General features: G+C 49.6%; 1 protein-coding gene across 1 annotated transcript in view; it reads right to left on the minus strand.

Annotated features, from left to right (window-relative positions):
- B4GALT1 (beta-1,4-galactosyltransferase 1) overlaps positions 1-26,264 on the minus strand; it is a 49,899-nt gene that overhangs the window by 9,754 nt on the left and 13,881 nt on the right. The window contains exon 2 of the mRNA XM_058565960.1: positions 12,870-13,105. Coding sequence (XP_058421943.1) covers positions 12,870-13,105 — 236 coding nt within the window. The remainder of the gene's footprint in view (positions 1-12,869; positions 13,106-26,264) is intronic.

Genomic DNA, 26,264 nt, shown 5'->3' on the forward strand with positions numbered 1-26,264 from the left:
AGGCTGCCTGTGTGAGCTCAGAGCACACAGACAGCACCACAGCTGCCCAGCCTCAGGCAGGTGACACAGGGAAACCACTTAAAAAAGACAACAACCAGAAAGTCAGAAAAAGCAGCCAAGAGAAGAGCAAATGAATTAAGGAAACATCTTATGCAAGAGCTCCTTTCTTCAGCCAATGATAAAGCTTTCTACCCATGCATGGTGAAAGGAGATCGCCACGCCCAATGGCACACACGGTGTTCTTCGGCTGTCCTGCCAGTTAAGAGTCATTTAGAATTCTGCCTTCAGCTAATTCTGTGTAAGTCACATGGCAAAAAGTAGTTCAAAGTTTAAAAACCACATATGAAAACTATGAAGTTGTTGTAACTGTTATTATTACAACATAGTCATCGTGGGGATAGGATATACCAGGCACAAGATAAGTGTTTTACACGTCTCGCGTGTCATTTAATCATCACAAAGATCTTGTAACAACCTTCACCCCAACCCAGATTTGCTTCATTCCTCCCATACCTTTTTACCTTCCTGTGATGGGGAAAAAAGCCTGCTCTTGCGCTTTCCATCTTGTTCCTCCAGGACCACGAAGACCCTAAAGGAGTTAGCTCTCTCTCAACATTTTCAAACACAATTCAGCCTCATCAAACACTTTCCCAACAAGTGAAAGGGCAGTGTCCCAACAAAGCCTTTTCACACCCATGTAGCAGACCCCTGAAGGCGGCTGCCCAGTGCTCCCTTCTCTTGATATGCTCCCCAGTAACAGGGGTGGAGGGGCTCTTGGTGGCCATGTCTGAACCACAGGACCTGGCCTGCTGGCCATGACAGATCTAAGCAGATGCTTGACTGAGACTACACTAAGCATTTTTCCTCTCCCAAGAACTGGAAATTTGGAACCATGAATGGGCACCTCTGGAGACAAGCCCCAAGAACAATGGCAGCCTCGGGGAGAAATCCAAGGAGCAGACGTGTTCTCCCCTTTTCCCACATATGGTGCAGCAGCTCCTTCAATATGGCGCTCCAGCGTCTGGCCCACACTTACAAGTAGCTGGGCAGTTTCCCAAAGTAACCTGAACTATACATCACTCCTCCCATACTTCCTCCCAACCTGGCCTCACCTGTGTGATCCTGGGAGAGGAAAGGGCAGGGTACACTTTCACAGGTGTTATTACCCACCAGGACCCCCAGGACCCCGACTAGCAGAATGATAGATAAGGAAAGTATGTCTTCCTCCCCTGGGATGATAGAACAGTCAATTCTAGGCTTCTTCCGGTGAAATAGTGTCACACCCTGGGTAACTTTCTCAATGAGAAAGACAGGCCCTGGCAAGTCCATCAGCTCCAGCCACTAACAGGAGGTGCTCAGTCCTCTCCAGAGGCTGGGAAGACATCCAGCCCTCATTCCTACCCCTCCTCCTTGGGCACATTCTTCCACTGCATCTGCTATTTTATTCACTCACGTAAACATTTATCAAGCACCTACCATCTGGCCAGGCCACATACACAATTGTGAGAGGCACGTGCATTTTTATCCCAGGAATGCCAGCTTCTTCACTTATTAGCTATCTGACTTTGGGAAATCACACCTCTGGCCTCAGTTTCCTCATTTTGTCACAGGATGACAACAGGTGAGTTGCATTAAATGAGACAATGCCTGAAAGGGCCTCAGCACATCGCCTGGCAACGAATGTGAGCTACTATCATCATTATTCCAGGAGTAGGTTTTCCCACCCATCTTGAAGGTCAGAGATCCAACCTGGAGATTCCCCCTTCTCTTGTGTTTGTGTGTGGCCTTCCCAATCAGCTTCAAGATTCCTCCCAAATCCTGCTTCTATGCTGGTGCGGGAATTTCTAAAAAGGATTAAGGTTCAAGGGAGTTAGCCTGTGGCTCACATGATTAGACTCTCTATAGCAGCAGAGGAAAGAGAGACCTTTAGACACATGTGAAATATCTGGGAAGTCACCCTCAGTGAAGAGGAGCTGTGCAATGGGAGCAGGTGTCCCTCTGAAAGGCCGAGCTTTTCAAGTGCCGGCTTCATCTTATGTTGGTAGATGAGGGTTATGTTTCTCCCCTCCTTCTAGGGCATTTGGCTCCTCTTAAAGAAAAGGACAGGAAGAAAGAAGAAAGATCAAAACTGACATGACACTCCTGCAGCTGGACAGGGCAGCTGTCCCACTGACCAAGGCTCACAGACAAGCCTGTAAACCTTTTAAATTTATTTATTTATTTATTTAGTGTGTTTGCGTGTGTCTGAGGAAGGACAGCCCTGAGCTAACATCCATGCCAATCCTCCTCTTTTTGCTGAGGAAGACCAGCCCTGAGCTAACATCCATGCCCACCTTCCTCTACCTTATATGGGGTGCCACCACAGCATGACCTGATAAGCCATGTGTCGGTGTGCGCCCGGGATCCAAACCTGGGCCGCCAGCAGCAGAGCAGGCACACCTAACTGCTACGCCACGGGGCCGGCCCCCATAAACCTTTTAGGATTGTGCATACAATCCTGAGAGTGGCTGCATCAGTCAGTCAAGCAGAGCTAACAATGGCTAGTCCAGAGAGGACAGGAGCCTGGGCCTGGCCAGGCAGGCTGGCCTGGGGTCAAGCAAGGAGATTTGAGGTGGGAGGCCTGGCACAGGCCTGAAGACCGAGTTCATCAGAGGAGATAAAAGAAGAAAGAAGCTGCCCCCGGACATTTCCCACAGCAAACCCAGTGCCCTTCTGGCAGATCTGGGTGGCAGCGACAAATGTCTTAAGAAGCATCAAGTAGCTCTCCAGGGCTCTTAAAAACTTTTTCTAGAGCCCTCATTTATATTAAAGATAAGACAACAGGTAGTACGTCCACTGAAAATGCTATGGGAATGCAAAATGGTGCCCCCATCTTGGAAAACAGTCTGGCCGTCCCAGGAGGGAGAGACAAGAGTTATCACATGACCGAGCAATCCCACTCCTAGGTGTCCACCCAAGAGAAATGAAAACATATCCACACAAAAACTTATAAAATGCTTACAGAAGCATTATCCATACTAGCCAAAAAGTGGAAAGAACCCAAATGTCCATTAACTGATGAATGGATGAATAAAATGTGGTATGTCCATACAATGGAATGTTATTCAGCAATAAAAAGGAATGAAGTACTAATACATGCTGTAACGTGGATGAACCCTGAAAACATTATGCTAAGCGAAAGAAGCCAGTCATGAAGGACCACATATTGTATCATTCCATTCATATGAAATGTCCAGCACAGGCAAATCTATAGAGACAGAAAGTAGATTAGTGGTTGCCTAGGGCTGGGGGGAACGGAGGGATTGGTAGCTAAGAAGTTCAGGGTTTCTTTCTGGTGTAACGAAAATGTTCTAAAACTGATTGTGATGACAGATGCACAACTCTGAATACACTAAAAGCTACTGAATTATATAAGTTAAATAGGTGAATTCTATGGTATGTGATTATATCTCAATAAAGTGGTTACCAAAAAAAAGAAAGAAAGAAAGAAAAAAGCCAGCCCCAGAGACAAGAGAGGACCAGAGGGTCCTGTTTCTCCCTCTCTCTCATTTATTCATTCGTGCCATTGAGTGTCTACTTCATGCTTGGCAGTAGGGTTAAGGAAAAGGAAAAGACACAGGCCCTGCTTTTGAGGAGTTCCGACTTAAGCAGGCAACTGTAATCAGTACATTCAGGGAACTGCAAGAAACACAGAATGGGGAAACCAGAGCCAGACATGAAGGTGGGCATGGACCAAGTCACGGGGGAAGAGCGAGGCTGGGACTTCTGCTAAAATACTCAGGCTTTATCTTTGATTTAGGCCATAGGGAGGCCTGGAAGGTTTTAAACAGGATTATGTTTTGCACGTCAAGGAGGGATTTGTGCCCTCCCCCCAAGTGAAGGCAAGGAGACCAGTCTGGAAGTTGTTGCATGGAGCACATGCGAGACATTAGAGACTAGGCAATAACAGTCAGTAAGTAGAGAAGGCCTCCCCGCTGGGCTCAGGCAGGGGCTCCACCTCCCCATTTCATGCCTCATCTGCTCCCTGGACATGCACTGTACTATAAGCAACTTTCGTGGGGCTTTTAGGACAGGTACTAGAGTCTAGTCTCATTCCCAGGCAAATCCTGAGTGTGGTTAAGGCAAGAGCAGCCTTCCCCTGATGGCAACAGGGGACAGATGACCATCTACAGAAAGCCATGGCCCCCCTTGCCTAAGTTCTAACAATCTCTAGAAGATCTGTCAAACCACCTGCCTTCCCTGGATGTCAGGACCATGTGTGTACACCAGCAGCCACGTCCCCCGACCATGATGGCTTAGAGAATGACCATCTCTGGCCCCTCCTCCATCAAAAGACACAGAAGCAACAGGGTTAGAAACATCAACCTGAAGTCAAGACTCTCAAAGAATCAGAATTTCTATGTGATGGAAGAGACAATGTGGCTCCTGCACACATGCCCTGGGCCATCACAAAGCCTCCCCACCCAGCCCCCCATGCCTGCAATTACCCCAGGCTCTCGATCCCATAGATCCAGAGGCAGGTCTGCAGTCGGCGGAACTGTCTGCTGAAACACCCTGGGTGTGCTTCTCTGTGCCCACTCAGACACCAAGGTGACAGGCCTAGGCCGAGGGGTGGTGGGAAGGCAGAGGAAGTTCTGGCCGGGCAGTCCTGCGGCAGGACAGACCTGCAGGCCTAAGCGTGGACCTTGGGGTGGTAGACAGGCGGGCTGGGAGCTGATCCCCAGAGAATTACTGGGAAGGGCCTGGAATTATATAAATGCTGACTTTGTGGAGGGCTAATATCCACTCACCAATGACTTCACAGCAGTTGGGCCTCTGGTTTTCAACCATAATAATATGGTTCCCCTGAGCCTGGACAGGGCCTTCAACAAAACCTGGATTTGAGACTTGAGCTATTCACCTAGCGATCAAAGGACATGGGCCCATCTGGGTCAGGGACCAAGCTGAGGGAGTGGTTCTGTTTAACAAAGTAATTACAAGAGGGAGCACATCCTGGGCCTTCGCCGGACCAGAACACAAGTCAGAAGTCCCATGTTGCCTTCAGAGAGAACTGAGCTAAGAGGACAGCCCAGCAGGGAGTCTGGGCAAGGTGAGCACGGAGAAGAGTTCTTAAACCCCAGCTCCACAGGAGCCACATCAGGACGTCTGCCTCCCTCTGGGCCCAAGGCACTGAGACCTGACTTTCCACAGAAAAATACTTTAGAAAATAAAGTCTTCTCTTCTGGAAAGCCATTTGACCATTTATATTAAGAACCATAAAAATGTTTAAAACGTTTCTGAACCCATAATCCAGTATGTGAAAATCTAGCCAGAGGAAATGATCCTAAATACGAAAGAAGCAAACACAGAATAAGCTTCAGGCTCAAAGATGTTCGTTATGGTATTATTTACACAAATGAGAAAGTGGCAATTATCTAAACGCCTTTTGATAGAGGAATGGCTAAGTTAATTATGGTAGAACTACATGCTCAACTACTGTGGCGGCATGGAGAGTGGTGATTATGAAGACTATGAAATCACATGGGAAGATGCTGATGATACAGAATTTAAGAAAAAAGCAGGATACAAATATATACACAGACAGTGTGAGCTCAACTGAGGCTTCATTTTAAGGCAAAGCCCCTTAGACCTTCACGCAGTGGGCCGGCTCCACCTCGGCATGTCGGCGTGAGCCCACAGAGGCCACGGCTATGCCTGGGAGACCCCAGGACCCGAGGATGGCACACTCACAGGACTATTTACACAGCTTGCCCCTGACCTGCAGGGCCCAGCTCTGGGTTTGCTTTGGGGCGTGTGGACATTACCAGGGTGGCAGCGGTGGTGGCGGCGGCGGCAGCAGTCACAGCAGTGGCTAGGTCGGCACTCCTCTCTCTTTCTCTCTCTCTCTCTCTCTCTCTAGGAGGTGGAGGGTACAGAAGAGGAGGTAGGTGGAGAGCAAGAAGCAGATCACAGAGAGGAGCTCTTCCTTCAGCTGGCTTTGCTACAAACAGAATTAACAAGTAAAGGCAAAAGGGCCCCCACCAGAAGACAAAAAAGAAAAAGAAACGAGAGAGAAGGATGGATGCAAGGGAGAGGTAAGGAAGAGAGGCGAGCGTCGAGGCTGCAAAGGAAAAGGGCCCCTTCTGACCACCCTCGCTCCAGGACAGAGGCACATTCCTCATAAGCTGTCGCTCCCCCACACGAAGTCAACGGTGAGCAGAGAACATGGCATTTCCCAGAACAAAGGCCAGGGAGGCGATTTACCAGCCTGTGAGTACCTGTAAGTGCTTCGACACCTTCCCCAGGGGAACACAGAGCCCCGGACAGAGGGGGAAACACACAGCAAAGGCGATGACCGCTGGCTGGGGCAGCACACAAGCAGTACTGAAACAGTTACTCCCACCTTCCCACAAGCCTCCTGGGCCCCAGGGTCCAAAATGTCCAGTGCCCAGAGGAAGGGGTACACAGGACAGCATCAGCCCCGGCCCTCCCGAGTGCCATTCCTGCACACATCCATCTGGGCGCTGACAGCTCGGGAGGACATGGCAGGCAGGGACAGGAGATGGTAAACAGAGATAATCAAGACAGAAACCAAACCAGTCGGGGCACAGGTCCAGCAGCTGTGCTCAGTAACGGGGTGCACTCATGAGCCTGCTTCACCCCAGTTCATCCTGGCCTTGTTTAGGGACCAGCTGCCTGGCCCAGTGACAGAGATAAGCTGCTGGGGTGTGGTGACAGATGCTCTCGCTCACTGAGGGTACAAAGGGCTGTCTCCAAACCTGCCCACATCTGGCCCCAGACTAGCAGCCTGCCACCTCCTCCCAACAGTGCACAGATGAAAACGAAGAGGGGAAAAATCCCAGAGGGAGACGAAGACTCCTCAGGCAGTAGCTGGGACCCCCGCTGCTCCCCTCAAGACCTTCAGGCCAGGGTTTACCTGTTAGCATGAAACCTGGGTGAGCCTCCCCAGGGTGCTGAGGCTGCTGCCCCTGTCATGCCAAGTGGATGTGGAACTGTTCCTCGGTGAGGGGAAGCAAGTGTTCGGGGAATCAACATGGCACAATGAGGCATTCCGTAGGCCTCAGGTGATCTCTGTCCAACTCACAGCTTGGCCACCCAGCCATCATGGGACCCAAGCAGAGCAAGCTACTTACCTTCGAGAGCATTCCTTCAGCAGGAACAATGAGAATTCCCATTTGGCTCACAGAGGGGTCATTAGGGTCAAAATTCAAAGTGAGACCATGAAAGAGGTTCAGCCCAAAGGACCATAAAGAAGTTTTATGACCATCCACAACCACAGGGCTAAAGTTGGTTCTCTGCATTTTTCCTGAAAAGGGAGGTCACCAGAGGGCTGTGCCCCAGGCAGCCTGCTCTGGTCAGCAAGGAGCAGGAAGCTTTAGGGAGAGGTCCCGGGGAGGGGCTATGCAGGTTCCCAAGGGTCACGACCTGGACTGACTGGGAAAGGAGACTTCATTTCCAAGAGGCACAGACCACGCCAGAGAAACAGAAGCACGGGGTCCTGAGAAGGTGTAAGAGGGTGGGCAGGAGCCACAGGGAGCAGGTCGGTGCTCCAAACCCTGACTGAGCACTGGCCTGTGCATGGAGCCGTGTGGTCAGGGAGACAGAAGGACTCGGAGCCCAGGGCCGTGGCTGGGGTGAGCACGCACACAGGCCATCATCTCTCACCCCTCACCAGAAAGCACCAAGCAGCCTGGGAGCAGCCCGGAGGGAGAAGTCAGCTCCTCTCCAGGGCTTCCCAGAGCTAATAAGGTTGGGTGCCTTAAATGGTGGCCAGAAAGAGAGCAAGTAGGAGAGGGAAGGCCAGCAAGCAGGGCAGAGAGGGCAGCAGAGCAAAGGCAGGAGGAGGCGCAGAGAGTGTCTGGTGAAGACGGAGACTCCTGTGTGGCTGCGGCATACAGGGGGCCTGAGGAGGAAGCGGCTGGAGGTAGGTCAGGGCCGGACTGCAGAGTCCAGTTGGATGCTGAGCTCAGGGCCTCAGACCCTTTAGATCCTTGCCTGTGGGCAGTGGGGACATACTGAAGGGTTTAAAGAGAGGGTGTGATTCGGTCAGGACTAGAAAGATCTCAGGCAGCTGAGTAAGATCAGAGGCCCCAAAGGACATATGAATAGAATTGGAGAGACCAGTCCTGGGTGCTGGCTCTGGGGCAAAGGGCTGCCATGGTTATTACAAATCCACCTGGCCAACTGGGCCTGCATTCCTCACCCAATGGTAACTTTTATGATGGTCAATCACACAATCAACCTGTATTTCTGATTCAGGGCTAGTGTTGCCAGGCAGCACCCTGCCTTCCCGTCACCTTAGGTGGTTTCACAATTTCCTTTCCTGATTAAAGTATGAGGAAGTACAGTGTGCACCTCCCAATCTGCTCTGACATCATGACACCCACCTCAGCACCAAGGTCCCAGCGCTGACCCTCGGGTGAACATCTGTGCTCAGAGCACCACCTTTGGCTCCAACAGGCTAGAAATGCCGGAACGCTAACGGGATTCTCAAACAGGCGGGGCTAGGGCAGGAGGGAGGTGGAGGAGACCTGAGGACACACAGCAATGCTGCTGTTCTCCATCTCAATTGGTAGAGCCTCCCCAGCCCTCACTTATCGTGAGACCTAAGTTGTTACGGTGACTGGAGGTGGCTAATAGCTTAACATGGACAGGGTAGAGGCCATCAAAGCCCATGAAAGCTCCCACCTGGGTGTGGAGCTTCAGACACAATCCTACTCTGCAGAAGCTGGTAGGCTTGACACGTCCCTACATCCCCTGAGAGTCTGTCACCTGATGGCTCTCTGTTTTACGTCATTATCTACTCTCCTCTGACCCCATGGAGGCCACACACATGGGAGGGAGGGTCTTGAGGCTGGTACTTAGTGGGAGTGAGGCAGGAGGCAGGGAGAACCGTATGGAGTGTATCACCACAGCAGCAGGCAGAGGAAACAGGCAGGAGGAATGGGGAGGGCGGGGGGCCGCAAGTCAACAGTAACACCTGATGTTTACTAAGGGCTCTCTGCATGCCAGGTGCTTAAAGCCCCATGCAGTAGGCACTAAAACCTTGCCCTCCCGCCAATGAGGAAACCATCAAAGTCTAAAAAATCCATATCTAAGGTCATTGAGCTGGGAAGTGGCAGGGCCAGAACCCAGCCCTGGATACCAACTTCGAGAAACACTCTAAGAAGGGACTCAATGGCCTTGAGGAGAGTTACCTCGGAAGTGGCAGGAGTTTGAGCTGCAGCCCTACTGTTACTCATGTGACTTTCTGCCGGTCCCTTCCCCTCTCTGAGCCTCAGTTTCCTCACCGGTGAAATAGAGCAGACGTTCTCACACTATCTGGGCTCAGGGGTCCAGGCAAATCCCAGCAAAGACTGAAGCAGGGAAGTCAGGGGGTGGAGACGGGACATGGCTCCACTTCAGGTAGGACAGCACCACTGTGACCCGCTCCAGATGGGCGGCAGTGGGCAGTTGTGTAGCATTTTAATGGGGCAGAAGGAGATTCGGCTCTTAACATCCTCTTTGAGAACCCCCGGACTAGATGTCTCTGAGGCCCCTCCTATTTTAAGCACTCTTTCTCTCTCACCTTAAATGGGCTGGGGGGACGAATGAAGAGTCAAAATGACAGCAGGGTGTCTGAGACAGGGAGACACTGAGAGGCTCTAATGATGTCTGTTTGCTCAACAAATGGTACACAAAGGTCAAAGCCGGATGCTACGAACTCCCTTTTTTCCTCTTCAGAGCATAACTATGAAACAGAGGTCACGGGACACTCTTGAATTGGAAACGTGGCACGCTCCCAATGTTTCACCTTCCGCCTCTTTCTTTTTGAGGCTTACGTTTCCTATCATCACTTTATTACGTCTTCTTTATAGCTATCAAACAGATAATATTCTTTACCAGAAAGGTAGGGCAGATTTTGACTTGGTCATCTGGAAGCCACACCATATTTTCCCAAAACAACTCATCAGGGTAGAGCTGGGGCAGAAGAAACAAGATTAGCCGGAGGAGAGGGAGACGAAGAGGAAAGATTCTCCTGAGGTGGAAAAGATGAAGAGGCAAAAAGACACTGATTAGGGGGTGGGGGAGATGATACTGACAAGACTAGAGAAAAAAAAGACATAAATATGTTTGAAAAACTAAAAAAAAATTGTTTCCGACGCTAAGTTGCAAGTGGGAAAAGACAGGAGAGGGAGGAAGAATGGGAGGTTTTCAGCATCCTAGGGAGAATAACGAGGTGGGGGGCTGCCGGCTTCCCCCAAAATGTGATTCACAGAGCAGTCATTGCTTGAGATGGTTCTTGGAAAGCAGTTCTCCAGTCAGACTAGCTCAGGAAACCCCACGTGGCATGCTGAGTACTTCTGGGGGCTGTAATGTGCGTGCACTAGAACCCTGAAGGCTCTGCAGGAATGCGACCTGCCTCACATCATTCAATCCAGCATTCCTCAAAGGCACATGGCCTCAGATCTCCATCTTGGAAAGCACACTTTGGGAGAAGCCCCAACTCAGGCAGTGCCCAGTGTGAGCCAGCACAGCGGTGCCGCTGATCGAACTCGGCTTGTTTAGTTTCTCCGCCAGCTTGGACTGGGGCAGACAGGAGCATATAGCTGGTATAGGACATTCAGAAATGTGTTGTTTCAAACCTGGGGATTATCTATATAAATTGCGTCACAGGAATTTAAGATGGTGGTTAAATTTCACTGGTCCAATATTTGTTTTAACCTTATCATTGAACAGGGAAGTCTTACAATCACCTAAAATATAACATACCTGTACATTAGCTTCTTCCCCTCTAGTCTTCCCTAACCACAGTCACCTAAATTCAAAAACGTGGCATCATCACTAACTCTTTTACCCTCTTTACCCAAGTATGTATTTTAATCTAATTTATATGCCATCTAGACCACAGCTGTCTATCTTCTGCTCAGGCAGAGTTGCGGGAGGCCGTCAGTGGCCTTGATGAATAAGATCTGACAACACTGTGTCTACAGTGTATCACTCACCCACTGGGTAATAACTGTCAAGGAAAGAAAGGAGATGCAGCTGGCACGGCTTGCTCTTAGTAATCCCTGCTGGCTCCCGGTGATGGCGGCTTCCTCTTCCAGGCGCCACTGCCATTGCTTTAATAATGGGCTCCTGGATCTGGCCATGATCAAAATGTGCTCACCGGCATCAGACAAGTGTTCGTTGATGAGGGGGCTTTTCTTAAACAAATACTTGTTGGATTGAAGTGGCCTGGATTCTGCAGGGCATTTACCTGTTCTCTCTCACATTCTCCAACATTCTTCTAAGACGAGCCACAACCGCCTTGCTGTCTTGCTTGCAGGTCTTCTCAGGGCCCTGGTCCATGCCTCATGTGGCCAACAGACTCAAACAGCCTTGAGGGGTTTGCCCACCACCTGCTCTCCCACCTGGTGCTTCAGTCCCCTTGTAACAGGGCTGTTCTGCTCTTTCCCATCTGACAGACTCAGCTCCCGCATCTGGCCCTATAAGCTCTGCTGCTTTCCCGCCCCAATGGTCATCTCGCACTCTAGGAACATGCAAGGCTCCTTCCTGCCTTGAAGTCCCTGTTCACCGGCCCCAGCTGAGAGGCTCATGTCTCCCTCCTGCCTTTAGAACCTAGTTTACATCCTGGTACCTCCAGGCCATTGCTCTCTCCTTCCTCTGAGCTTCCAAAACATTTGGCAGCCACCATCCAATCACATGCTATTTGGGATTGTAACTGCTCCCTAGAAGGGTCCCACTTGCCATAAGTGGGGATGGAAGCATCAGGACAGGGAGAATGGGATCTTACACTTCTTTAGAATCTCTCTGCAGCAACTGGTGCGGCACTACACCACAGCAGTCCTCAGAAATCCTCGGTGGACACACTGCTGCTTCCAGCTTCCCTTCTGGTCCAAGGGGAGGCATGCAAAGTCCCTCAACTTTGATGGAAACTGTCAACTACCAACAATCTTACTACCTCAAGCAGATCCAGAGTTTATCTTGAAATGAAATAGACACTGGGCCTTTTAGAAATGGACATACTGTCTCTTCAGATGAATTTCAATGAAATTTGGTATATAGATAAGTTAGATGTGTTATTGCACCTATAAGGTTACAGTCTAAAGATACGAATTAAAGTATTCGGGATAAACTTGAAATACCAAAGTTATACTTTTGGAAAAACAACAACACTTCTCAAACAGACTGGAAATAACCAAAGTTATTTCCAAGAAACTGCCTCTTAGATCAATCTGATTCTCCAGGTGATGGTGATGAAGGCTGACATGTCTTCGACATTAGTGTCCTAAGCAGGGCTAAGCCCAACACACACAAGGATCAGACACACAGGGAGAAGCTCTCTTTTCTCAGACCTGGCTCAGTCCACATGATGCTCAGCAGTGGATGAATCAGACTTCCCCAGACATTTTGCTGGGGGCTGGCATCCAGGCCAGAACCAAGGGCGTGTTCCCGCAGGTGCCCCAGAAGCTGCAGTTAGACTGGAAGATTTCCAAGTTACCTAAAAGTCTGACACCTAAATGAGTGTTTTTATTTTTTAAAAGGAAAATACACAGCTGCCCAAAGACAGGAAATGATCGGTGCTTTGTTTGGGGAGAATTAGGGTTTTCATTTTTCTCTCAATTTTGCTGGAAGCCTACTTCCAAAAACCAAAACAAACAAGCAAAACACCCCAGCAATTTCCCTTGCCTAAAAGAGTTGACAGCAACAAGTGAGCACCTTGTATGGCATTTAGCTCATCTGCACTGCATAAGATAAGGAGGGTGGTGGTGGTGGGGTTGTGAAATGCTAAATGTCGAGAAAATCACTTCCTTTCCCTCATCCCTCATTTTTTACATATTTGCAAACACACATGCCCTTCCTCACTCCATCTTCCCCGACCTCACCTGGTTGATAACGTAGATGCCATAGTCCAACTGCTGACGCTGAAGGATCGGGTGCAAGTAATAGAGCCAGTACTTGAGGTGTTCTTGCCGGTTGCGGAATGGAATAATGATGGCCACCTTGTGAGGAGAGACACAGTCCTTGGGGGTGTGGCGGCCGCCCACCTTCACCTCCGGGTTCTCTTCTGCCACACGCTTCAGGTCCACAGCCACGTTAAACTCGATCAGCATGGGGCCAACTAGAGAGATGGAGGAAGGAGACGTTAGCCCGACACAGAACTTGCCCGGCCACAGGCCACAGCCACAAGAGACATCTCGTCCTGTAAGGCAGTGGGGCAGTGGAAAAGGCACTCACGTCCAGCACTAGCATGGCCAATCATCCCAGGAAACCCCTCACTGCCGGGCAAACGTGGATGGCTGGGCACCCTACGAAGCACTCATCTGCCCAGGACACACAGTCGTCTATGTTTCTCAGCTGTTAAATGGAAATGGGGTAATTCCTGCTCAGACTCCCGATAGGCTGTTGTAAGGATCAGAGAGCAGGGAGGAGAAAGCACTTTCTCAGAATCCCGAGGTTGAGACCTAGTCCGGCCACCTCCCGGCTGTGGGGCCCTGGACAGGTTCTCGCTGAATCCAGCCTAATTGGGGAGGGGTGTGTGTGTGTGTGTGTGTGTGTAAATCAGCCTCAAACCAGAAGGTAGCCAGGAGTGCCCTGAGGACTCCATGTCTCAGGAAGGGACTTGATACACAGATAAAAGACACTTGCCAGAGGGACTGGAGGAAACGAGACCCCAGAGAAGGAAGAGCTGGAAAGAACATCAAAGAAGAATACTTAGTAAAAGTAGGGGATGAAGTACTAACAAAGGGGATGAAGAAGGGAGGAAAAGTCAGGGATGATGCCCAAGTTTCTGGCCTAGAAGCACATGGCTCCAGATGAGAGGAATTAGCTAGCAAGAGAGCTCTTAGCTTAGAAGAAAAATTGATGAAAGCTTTGAGTTAGTTGCGGGTGAGAAGCAGAAGGAAAGGCAGAGGTCAAGATCCAGATTCGGTCATGGAAGTCCTTGTCTTCGCAGTAGAAGCTGGTGGAGCTGAGAAGGCCGACTCCTGCAAGGCTAGGACCACCCTTGCGCAGCACAAGTGATGAGGGCAGGAGAAAGATGACTGGCCTGGGACACACAGGGAATTGGGGACAGAGACAAGACTCGAACCCGGGCCCTCAGTACTCCCCGTAGGCCAGACTTTCTCAAAGTGAGTTCCAGGAAACACCAATCCCAGCGAGACGCCTAATGGAAGAACATGTCCCCTGCTGAAGTCAGGGTGGGAACTCTGCATACTAAATCCTGCTTCTGGAAAGTGACGACCAAAGGTGCTGAGAAGCTGTGCAGTCAAGAAACTCCTTTCACTTTGTTTAACCCACGATTTCCCACGCTTCTTTGGCCAGAGAGCCATTTATCAGGGAGCACACTTTGGGAACTGTTACTCTAATGTAACCAGCCTCACCTGTGAAGCAAACTAGCCACGAGAACAAAGGGAAGAACCCACAGAACAGAGCTGGGAACGCAGACCACAAACTCAGGGCAAGTTGATCTGAAACACGCTGGTGAGAACCACCCGGGGCCCAGTGTGCAGCACTCTGTTGCCATGTTTATCAATACTATGTGGCTCTCAAGCACCCCTGTCCCCAGAGATCACTCACCCTCCTGAAATGAGACAGCCTGAGGAAAGGAAGCTGTGACATTCATCAGCAGTTGTGGACTTGCCATGCAATCTTCCTCTCCCCATCTGGGTACCCCCAGGACTCCTCACATCTTCCCTCCCTCTGACGCTGACCCAGTTCTGTCATCACGGGACCTGTTCCCATTCGTTTATTTTCTTCTGAGACACAGCTCTGATCACATTACTTTCCTGCTAAAAACCTCTGATGGCTCTAAGGCTGTGTGGCCTTCAACAAGGTAAGGCCAAACCTCTTAGCTTGGCAACCAGGCCCTTCAGGCTCAGTTCTACCTGCCCCCATCCCGGTAAACCAGGCCCACGTCCACACGTTTCCCTTTGCCGGAAACGCCTTTCCCTCTGCCCTCTACCATGCACTTTTGCACTGAGAGAGAGGCCAGAATCTTAAAATCAAAGCCCCAGCTTGGCTTGTCCTTTACCTGCTCTCCTCACTACCACAGAGCCTGGGACCGAAAGCAGACCCCAAGGGCTCCAGAAGCCCTGGTCCCTCAGGGACCAGGCCTCACAGATCAGTCCCTGACACGACTCTCTGCTGACCCAGCTCTAACCTCCCAAGGGCCCATAGGTGAGTAGGTACTGTGCTCCAGGACTAAGTAAAGGGTCACCCTAAACCAGTTTTCCCCAAACCTATCATCAGAATCTCCTGAGACAATTGTAAAAATATGGAATCTCAGGCCCCTGCCTTAGAGAGTCTGCCCAGGCAGATCTTGTGAAGGACCCAGGTAACTAACCAGGTGATTCTTACTGGGCAAGCTGGGCAGTGGGGAGCTGGACCTGCCATCCTCACAAGCCTTGGGGCTTTCACGGAGGTAGCCTGTCCCTACAAGGCCCCCCAGGCCTGGGCTGCTCGACTCCCCAACCCTGGGAAAAGCTTGCGGGAGGCCCTGCTGCACAGCGCACTTGTGAAAAACTGAACAGACCCGTCACTGGGCTCTTCTCAGTTCAAAGGGCCCCACAACATCTGCAGCCCCCCAGCCCTGCCCCACCCTTGGTTCTGAAGATGCTGCTAAACATAACTCCATTTTCAGGAACGCAAGAGGCATCTGCACTGTCATCACCCTACCAACTTGCTCACACCTTCTGAAACCAACCCAGAAGACAGGAATTCACACTTGGTCTGCCTAGCCACCCCCCCAGAGCAGACACCTGCAGGCTGGAAAGCATCTTAGTTTTGCCCGTTCAAGTGTTCCAGAAAGGTGGTCCCGAGGTACAGTTTCCTGGGCAGGAGAAAGGATGCCTGAGCCCTGCTTTAGCTCTACCAGCAACTTGCTGGATGACCTCTGGACAAGTACCATCCGCTCTCAGGATGCTGGTTTCCCATTTGTCAATTGCAGGGACTGGACCTCAATCTGCCCCTAATGAACTGTTATTCAACTCCTCCACGCCCACACCACCACCTATGGCCAAACCTGCTTCTCCTCCAGGGTTCCCTCAGCAACTGATACCACTGTCCACCCAATTACAGGAGCTCATAAGCTGAGTGGCCCATCTTCTGTTCCCCCTCCCCTTCCCCCAACCTCAGCACACACTCACACATACTCACACACAGGAGGCGTCAACAGCATATGACAATCCATGAGAGCCTACTCAAGTGCCAAATCAGAGTCTTTTCCGAAGTGTTTGTTTAATGCAAACTTTTCCTGCATATATATCAAGGCCATTTTCAATTTCTTTCTTATTTTTTGCTGAGGAAGATTCATCCTGAGCTAACATCCGTTGCCAATCTTCCTCTGTTTTTGCTTGAGGAAGATTAGCCCTGAGCTAACGTCTGTGCCAATCTTCCTCTATTTTTATATAGGTCACCACCACAGCATGGCATGGTGAGTGGTACAGATCCACACCTGGGATCCAAACCCACAAACCTGGGCCACCGAAGAAGAGCACGCTGAACTTAACCACTACGCCATGGGGCTGGCCCCTCAATTTGTTTCAATCAATACTTTCTGGGCACCTACTGTGTGCCAAGCTGTATGCCAGGTCCAGGGAGGTGGAGGGGTAGAGAGGAGGTGATGGGATGGACAAGACAGTTCCTGACCTCACGGATCTCCTGCTGAGCATGTGGTAGAACCTAAGAGAACCTGGCTGAACCTTGAACCTTGAAGCTGATTCAAGGCTAGCCAAGGCACTTGATCCTCCAATGGCTCCCTACAGAGCTGCATCACTGAACAGCCTCTTCTCACTCTCCTGCTCCTCTCTGCACCCCTCTCACAACCCCCAATCCTGCCCTCCTTGCCCAATCTGGCAATTCTTTCCCCACCTTCTCTCTTTGAAGCCTCCACAGCTCTGAGAATCCTGCGGCTCACACCTCTGAGAACGGACAGTGTTTGGCAGGCAGCGGCAGCTCCAGACCTGGAGCCAAATGCCTTCTTGGGTCCAGTGCCAGCCAGGAGGCCCCCCTGGGTGCCCTGCACATCTTCTGCCACACTGAAGCTACACGCCTGGCTCTGTCACAATGAGAAAGTCCAAAGAGCTGGGACTCCAGGAGGGCGGTGACCAGCTCTGCCCAGAACCACACAGACCTGCTACCAGGTCTCAGAGCCACTCCCCGGGGCCTCAGGGAGAGGCGAGGCGAGGAAGCAGAGGGCTGAGGGCTTCGTGACAGTCCTCAGGTCAAGCCAAGGCTCCCTTGCTGTGCAGCGCATGGCGTGTGCTACCACAGGCCCTCGGCCCCGCTGCGCTGCCTTGTGTGTTTTCTTGGCTCTAGGAGCTGGGAAGCAGGGTTACATAAGCAGATGAGCAGATGTGAGCCTGTCCTCGGCTCCCCCAGCTAAAGCCCCGCCACGTGGGCCTCTCAGCTGGGAGTCCAGGTCACGGCCTTGCGTGTAAGTCACTCAATAACTTCAATGTGTGAGCTCAACTCAGACAAATTCCACCACTCCACTGCCCGGCATGGCAAACCCAAACACACACATTCCCCTCCATCACAGCCCTGCTAATCTAGAGCCCGCCCAGCATGGACTCCCTGCCTCACTTTCCTGCTGGCTGAACCGCCAGTTCTGTCCTCCAGCCTCAGCAAAACAGGCTGGAACATCTAGTCACTGCTTCCCAACGGATGGGCCAGTGATCAAGACATGACCCGTTGCCTGATGCTGGGTTGTGACGATGTTTCACCAGCCTGAGACAAAATGGTAAAAGTCAACAATGCACGTTATTCTTCACTGAGCTGAATGTAATCAATGTATCAGAATGCCCTGCTTCCAAGATTAAGTGCTTCTTACTCTTTCAATGTTGAAATGTCCTTTCTTTTATGAAATGATCACGGTGGAGTTCAACTGATTTTTTTTTTTATTTAATTCTTTAAAAATCCTTATTTGGCAGCCAAGGGTCAGGCCCTTGAGCTTCTTTTGAAAATTTCCTGGGCAATGAAATTCAAACACTGGGGAACTGTGGGACTAGGCAGTGCCCAAGGCTTTCTGGTCCTGTAAGTTGGGATGCTAGGATGTCCCGGCCTGGCCTCAGTCCTGACAGTACATGGCACAGGGGCACTGTCTTCAAATTATCTCCCCCCAAACTGCCGTGTTGTCCCACAGGCTTATGTGGCTGGGCCATCTGTCTCTGTACCAATCTTCCAAAGCCCAGACATGCACTGCAAGCTGAGCCAGGCTTGGGAATGACAGCTGTGTGCAGTGGTCTCTCGAACTCACGGTGCCCTTACAGCCCCTCAGACTAGAAATGAGAAGCACCACCTCCCACACGGGGCTCATCCCAAACCTTCTCTCCATCCTGCTGGGAGGAGAAGCTCTCTAGAGTTCTCCAAGGACTTCATAATCACCAATCCGACAGCTACCTGGCCTCGGCTCAAACATCATCTCCCGTAGGAAGCCTTCTGGGACCACGCAAGGTTGGCTCTTCCTCTTCCTCCACCTCCCTGAAGTCCTCACAGCAGCACATCCATTCAAACATGCACCCAGCTGGCACACACCACGTGCCAGCCGGTGTCAGGCGCGCGCAGGGGGGCTGGGTTAAGAGGAGGTCTCTGCCCCCGGCGAAGAAGGTCAGCAAAGCAAACGATGATGGTGAGTGTGACAGAGGTGAGCACGGTGGAAATGGCGCAAAGGAAGGGGAGTCGACTCTGGGCCAGAGAAGAGAGTCAAGGAAGGCTTTGCAGAGAAGCAGCTGCCTCAGCGGGTCCCCTCAGCTCCTCTCCAGGAGCTCAGCGCACAGTTGAGAGTATCCACCGGCTGCCGTGCACACGGAGTCCACCAATAAACCTTAGCTGAGCGGATGGCACACGGCTATGCTCCCTGCCTCCCTGCCACTCATGCGAGCAACAAAGAGGATTTTGATAAACCTTGAGGAAACCTGATGAAAGAGCATGGGACAGAGGGCCACCAGAAGGGATTTCTCAAGTCCCATGTTAACCATTTCTGAGTTTTAAGACTAACTCACAAAGGCTTCAAAGGGACCGGAAATGATTTTTTTCTTAAACCAGATATTCATGCTATTTTTCTTTATACCTTTGGGTATACCTTTAGAATTGAACAATAACTATTTTAAAATATAACCCAAGGACAAGACACATGACCCCTCCTTCATCCCTTTCCCAAGAATGAAGTGTCCTCCAGAATAAAGATTTCAAAACATACAGCTCAAGGACCAGAAAACAGGAATAATCTATTCCTAATATTGACTTGACATTGTCTCCGGCACACTGCACAGAAGGCAATTTCAATACCCTCTGCTCTTTCTGCCAACTCACCATCCAAGCTGCTAGTACCGCCCGGGGAGAGAAACGCTTCTTCAACAGGAAGCAGAGCTCATTTGTGGTCTCAGAACCCCGCATTTGGGGGCCTTGAGAAAAACAAAGTATTTGCTGAAAAAATAAAGGAGCCTGCCCGAAGAGGTCTGCAGAGCAGAGCCCAGGTGGCCACGGGGAAACTGGACTAATTGGGCACAGTGGGCTGAGTGTTTCTCCATCCATCTCTGTGCTCAGTAGCAGCCCTGCCTCGTGCCTGAACTGCCACACTTCGTAGGTCTTCCAAAATACGACCAGAAAGTGACCTGACCAGCAACGAACCATCCACCTCAGTGGATCTGCCCTTTCTTGTGCCCTGCTCTCTCCCCAGTTAAATTCCCACCCAACCTTCAAACAAAGGCCAGGCACTCTCAATGGCTACTGCACTGGCTTTCAAAGTGCCAGTGAGGTTTCCATCTACTGCAGAGGTTCTCAAACCGTGCAGTGCATGAAGAATCGCCCAGGGAAGCACGTAAAACTGCAGATTCCTGGGCACTACTCACCAGAGCTTCTGATTTGGTCAGTCTGGGGCTGGGGCCCATGACTCTGCATTTTAACAATCACTCTAGGTAACTTGAATGCAGGTCCCTGGACGGTATTTTGAGAAAGGCTGTTTTACAGGTTCACTCACTAACCACCACCTCCTTCCTACCCCCATGAAGCTCTTTCAGAGTGAGGTACCAAGAAAAACAACTCACACTCAGGAACGACTGTGTATTTCTGCACTCCAATGACGTAGATCATGTCACAGAACGTGTTTCACTTTTGGATTTTGCAAAGAGACAGATATAATAACTCTGATGGGCCCCACGGTCTGAATATCCACATTTCAACTCCTCCCTAGTCTTAACTTTTTAAGTTACATTTTCTCTTTCTCTTGTTTTAATTTATTTATATCAGTCCTTTTTATGGGGTGTATTCCTATAATTTACCTCAAAACCTTTGTGAAGTAAATAAGTTAACAATCCTTCAAAGTTCCAACTTGGAACTTCAAAGCTTTCCCCAAGTCCCTGGGGCCAACCAGGCCCTGCTCCCACTGCCCACGACACCCTTTACGAAACCACATCACAAGCTTCACAAGCCTACATTCGAGCCCTCTGGCGTGAGGGTGCCAGTCTATCCACCTGCTTCCTCCTGAGACCCTCATGGCCTCGAGGGCAGGGGGTGTGTCCTACTCCTTTCTGTACTGGGACGGTTTCTGGCAGAGCAGGATCCACGAACGTGTGCTGACCCCCACAGCACTCGTTCAACTATGAGTTAAGAAGCTGAGCTGAGAGAGCAGAAAACCATCTTGTTTTAGATGCTTGAGAATCTAGACCATTGTCCCAATGACGCATCTACAACTAAGGCGACCAAGGGCAAAAACACTCCCCTTTCTGGACTCCAAAGATGCCTTTTGTTTCCAGCATAGCACCTGATTCGTGACTTACAGGCACATTTTCACTCTCAGTTTTAAACTAAGCTTTCTCCCAGCTCTAGGCCTATAATTTGAGACTCTGAGGCAGTAGACAGCCCACCCTCCTGATGAAAATGTTGCATTTCCTCATCTAAACCTTACACTGCCACATCAAACAGGCTCTGCACCAAAATACCACTTGTTCCTTGAGAGAATAACCCCAAAGCTCAAAGTCAGATATGGGCTGTGAGATCACCAGAAGAGCCTTGGGTGGTACTCAGTCCAGGATCCTGCCACCACGGGTACCGAGTCCTAACCCTAAGGAAGCAGAGCCAAGGTCAGACTCCACCATCTCAAAGGGGCAGGATCCATTTCGAACCAACACCCTGAAGAATCCTGCACATCAGGGCTGGAGGGAACCTGAGAATCATGTCAGCCCCAGGGTTACACACGAGGGAAACCGAAGGCCAGAGAGATGGACAGACTTCCTCAAGGACACTCCTGGATTGGCAAAAACGCCGTCCTTATCGTCCCCTTATTAATCCTTTAGGGTTCTGATGTTCATGGATGCATCTACACAGGGGACAGGAGATCGCAGCACCCAGACCCCTCTACTCTCCCTGCTGTGCCCTGGGGCATCTGTCTCAGAATCCTTCTCAACCTCAGGTTCCAGGGAGCCACCAACAGATCCGAGGTGGCTTAAAGGTGAGTCTTATTTGACATCGCTAATTAAATCCCTTTTCAAGCATATTTCTAAACCACATGGTCACGGCTCCCGAATTCAGTGGGGCAGCAGGAGCAAGGAGAGAACATGGGGAGACCTCCGGGAGACCCCAGAACTGGGGGCAAGACAGTACACTTCTGTCCTGGGCTGACCCAAGGAGAAGGTTTCCACCAGCAGCGAAACCACAGAGATGCAAGGCTCTGGGGTCAAGAAGCAGTGCCGGGGACCACAGGCTTTTACAGCTCACTAAACAGCCTTCCCAGTGTTTGTCCTCTGGGGGAAAGTCGTCCCAGGAGGAATTTCTGCTTTGCTTGGTCCTGGCCCAAAGGCAGATTTCCTCCTCACCGGGCCCTTCTCCCCACTGGCTTCCCTCCCTCTCTCCCTCCCTCCCTCCCTCCCTCCACTGGAATTTGCGGAAACTGCCTGCCCACAGTTATCACTACCAGGAAAGGCTTGGGCAGCCAACTTGCCTGGAAATTCTGCGTTAGCCCCAGGAAGATCTTGCTGCATCTCTCTCCTGTAGAATTGGAACACTTCTGGAAGGGATGCTTTGAGCTTCTCAGAAAAGATCAGAATGATACAGGCCTGGTGTTCTGTTCTAAGACTTTCCCCTGCAGGCTGAGGCAGCCTCCCTGCCTCCTCTAAGCCCTCCACTCCCAGCCTGGAGTCAGCCACCAGCAGCGAGCTCAGGGCCTGCCCCTTGAGAACTCCACGCCCAGGATGGCAGGAGCTACATTTACCTCGATTCCTCTCTGATTACTTCCCCCTCCTCAGGATGCTGGCGGGGACCACTTTGCTCTCACCTTCTTAGGCCATTTGTTAGAAGAAATGTAGATATCTGACACATGGTTCTATGGGAACCAAATGCAATTTCTAGGGGAAGTAACACGGTAGGAAGGGTCACAGACTCGGGTTCAAATCCCTGCTCCACCTCTGAAAAGCCATAAGAGTTTCATAACCTCTGAACTCAGTGACAGCACAGTGCCTAACACACAGTAGGCCTACAACGTATACTTGCTGAATAAATGTCTGACTAGTACTTGCCTGTGGGCCTTATACTCTAAGAAGCAAAGTCATTCTTAATAGAATTCAATAGAGGCCAAGAGGTCATAAAGACAGACTGCTGAGGACAAGCAGCTGAGTTCAGCTATATCAGCACACCTCAAATGGGGAGGAACAAAGGGTATTAACCTAGTTATAGAAAGAAAAAAGTACTGGCGAGAGACTGCACAAATAAAAGGAAAAAAAGAAGTCTTCCGTTCAAACAAAAGATAGCATGGGCAAAGTGAACAGACAGATGAGAGATTCAGGGAAGGTACCTGCAGTGTCTGGGTCCAGCATTAGTATCCAGGACGTATAAGGAAATCCTGCAGACTCTTAAGAAAAACATAAGAACTCCAGTGAAAAAACAGCCAAAGGATTATTAGGAATAAGCAATTTACCAAAGAAGAATCACAAAGGCCATCAGGCATGTGAAGAGATGCTCCAGCTCATTTGTCATCAGAGAAAAGCAAGTTAAAACAAGAGCTAGCCCAGCACATCTATTCGTTTGGCAGAAAACAGGAGGCTGGTCAACGCCAAGGATTTGTGGAGGCACAGAGCCGCTCATGCTCCGCTGGTGAAGGCAAACGGGAGCAGCCATTCTGGAGCGGTATCTGGCACTCCCGAATCAACATAAACACACACACACAGGTCCATAAGGACACGCAGAGGCTGTTCCTTCCAGCAGTATCCGTGAAGGCAGTGCGGGAGACTCTCTTTAAGGGAGAGAGAAAATTGGGATGAACAACACGGACACTCGATGCACACACAGCATCGTGGATGGACCTTAAAGACAAGGGTGAGCACCCAGAGCCCAGTTTCTGGTTTCGAAATACCATTCTCTACTAAAAAGAGAAGTGGCTGATTCCAGAGCAGACTCAGAGAACAAACAAGAGGAGCCTGGAACTTCTTGCCGCGCCTAAAAGGAAGGAAATACTCAAAGAATGATGGGATATGTCAAAAAGGACATAGGAAAGGGAACTCATCGGCCAAATTCAGGACAGTCTAAGCATCAAAAATAAATAGTGCTGGGGCCAGCCTGGTGGCCTAGTGGTTAGGTTCGCCCGCTCTGCTTTGTCGGCCTGGGGTTCGCAGGTTCAGATCCCAGGCACGGACCTACACACCACTCATCAAGCCATGCTGTGGCGGTGTCCCAAATACAACATGGAGAAGGACTGGCACAGATGTTAGCTCAGGGACAATCTTCCTCAAGCAAAAAGAGGATCGGCAACAGATGTTAGCTCAGGGCTAATCTTCCTCACCAAAAAATCAAAATAAAAAAAATAAATAGTGCTGGGCCGGCCCTGTGGCTTGGTGGTTAAGTGCGCGCGCTGCGATGCTGGTGGCCTGGGTTCGGATCCCGGGTGCGCATCAAGGCACCGCTTCTCCGTCCATCCTGAGGCTGAGTCCCACATACAGCAACTGGAGGGATGTGCAGCTATGACATACAGCTATCTGCTGGGGCTTTGGGGGGAAAAAATAAAATAAATAAAATCTTTAAAAAAATAAATAAATAAAAATAAATAAATAAATAAATAAATAGTGCTAAGTAAAGAATTATGAGCTTTTTTTTTTTTTTTTTTTTGGTGAGGAAGATCAGCCCTGAGCTAACATCCATGCCAATCCTCCTCTTTTTGCTGAGGAAGACCGGCCCTGAGCTAACACCTATTGCCAATCCTCCTCGTTTTTTTCCCCTTTCTCTCTGCAAAGCCACAGTAGATAGCTGTATGTCATAGTTGCACATCCCGCTAGTTGCTGTATGTGGGACGCGGCCTCAGCATGGCCAGACAAGCGGTGCGTCATTGCACGCCCGGGATCCAAACCCAGGCCGCCAGTAGCGGAGCGTGCGCACTTAACCACTAAGCCATAGGGCTGGCCCCATGAGTTATTGAATAAAGTAAGAATCCATAACTCTGCACTGACATATGAATTAATAGGAGAAAAGGGAAAATACTTCCTTACAGGAAAATGCCAACTAATAAATGTAGAAGGAATGACGGAATTAGATCACCAACCACTATAATAACTGATTCAGGCAAGAATCATCAATAGGTGCTAAAAACCAGTCAATGAAAGTTTGAGGAATAACAGGATATTTACATAATTCAAAGTAAATGCTTATATTTTAATTAAAAAGGATAAAATAGTAAACTTGATAATGGAGAAACGGCAGACACCACCATAATGAAATGATCAAAGGTCACATTGCCAGTAAGGAACAAATTGACAGCACATGCCTCCAGATATCAGGCACTGAGAACTCCATGTCACTCGTGTGGCATTCTTATCAAAACTGCATAACCTGAACCTCGTCACAAGGAAACATCAGACAGACCCAAATTGAGGGGCCTTCTACAAAATAACTGGCCTGGACTCTTCAACAATGTCAATGTCATGTAACATGAAGAAAGACCCAGGCATTGTTCCACATTAAGAGACCAGAGACACAACAACTGAATACGATGCATGGTCTTCAGTTTTATTACAAGGACATTCTTGGGGCAAGTGACAAAATCTTCATAAGGTCTGTAGATAGTAGAAACTTTTCAATGTTGATTTCCTGATTTTGATCATTATACTATGGTTATATAAAAAATCCTTGTTTTTAGGAAATACATACTGAATATTTAGGGGTAAAGGGACATGGTTCAGAATATATCACACGCACACATACATATGGAGAGACAGAGAGAGAGAAAAGAAAAAAGCAAATACAGCAAAATGTTTACATTTGGGGAATTTAGGGGAATCCAGAGGATATCCAGAAATTCTTTGTATAATTCTAGCCACTTTCCTGTAAGTTTGAAGTTATGTCAAACTTTTTAAAAATTAAAAAAAAAAAAAGAGCTGGGTGAAAAAAATTAAAATGAGCTATAAAATAATACCATTTACAGAAGTTAGAAACATATACACTGTATGATCCATTTACACAACATTGTTAAAAAGACAAAACAATGCAGAGAACAGATCAGTGGTTGCCCAGGGTCCTGGGCTGGAGGAGAAGGTGACTACAAGGGGAATTTTTCGGGTCTGGAACTGTTCTGTATTCTAATTGTGGCGGTGGTTATACAAATATACACATTTGTTAAAATTCATAGAACTATACCCAAAAGTCAATTTTACTGTACATTAATTTAAAAAAATAAAATTTTTTAAATTTAAAAATGCACATATATAAAGCAACAGCTCCCACTTGACAAGAGCAAAAACAGACACGCATTAAACACATTGGAACGGTTGGCCACGGTGGGGCTGGGAAATGGAGTGGGAGTGAGAACAGAAGAGAACAAATAAATAAGGCAAAAGAGTCCATGACGATGATGGGCCAGGAAATAAAGTTTGATGGCTGGACGGACAGGAAGGAGAGAAGGAAGAAAGCATAGAAGAAAATAAATATGGGAGTGGTGGAGGATGGAGCTGGAGGTGTCCTTCCAGAGCGGTAGAGGGGAGAAAGGAGACCTGACCTCTAGACCAGACCAAGGTCCCCGAGGGGGGCCTGCAAGACTGTGGGGACGGATTCATCAGCAACGACAGCCTGACACCATCCGACATGAGAGCACAGCTCACTTCCCCGCTCTGACTTCTGACTCACCAGCTGCCTGACGACACTATGGCTTCCCCTGTAGTGCTGCCTACAGCCAGAGAATTCTAAGCCACTTGACAACAGTTCTAATCTCCCCTGTAAAGCAGCAATTTAGAAGTCCAGCATGTAAACAAGTCTCCTGGGAGTTCTATTACTGAGTCAGCTGCCCTTCTAATCAGTTCTGGAGC

This window comes from Diceros bicornis, chromosome 22 (assembly GCF_020826845.1).
Source record: "Diceros bicornis minor isolate mBicDic1 chromosome 22, mDicBic1.mat.cur, whole genome shotgun sequence".
In the NCBI taxonomy this organism is placed as follows: Eukaryota; Metazoa; Chordata; class Mammalia; order Perissodactyla; family Rhinocerotidae; genus Diceros; species Diceros bicornis.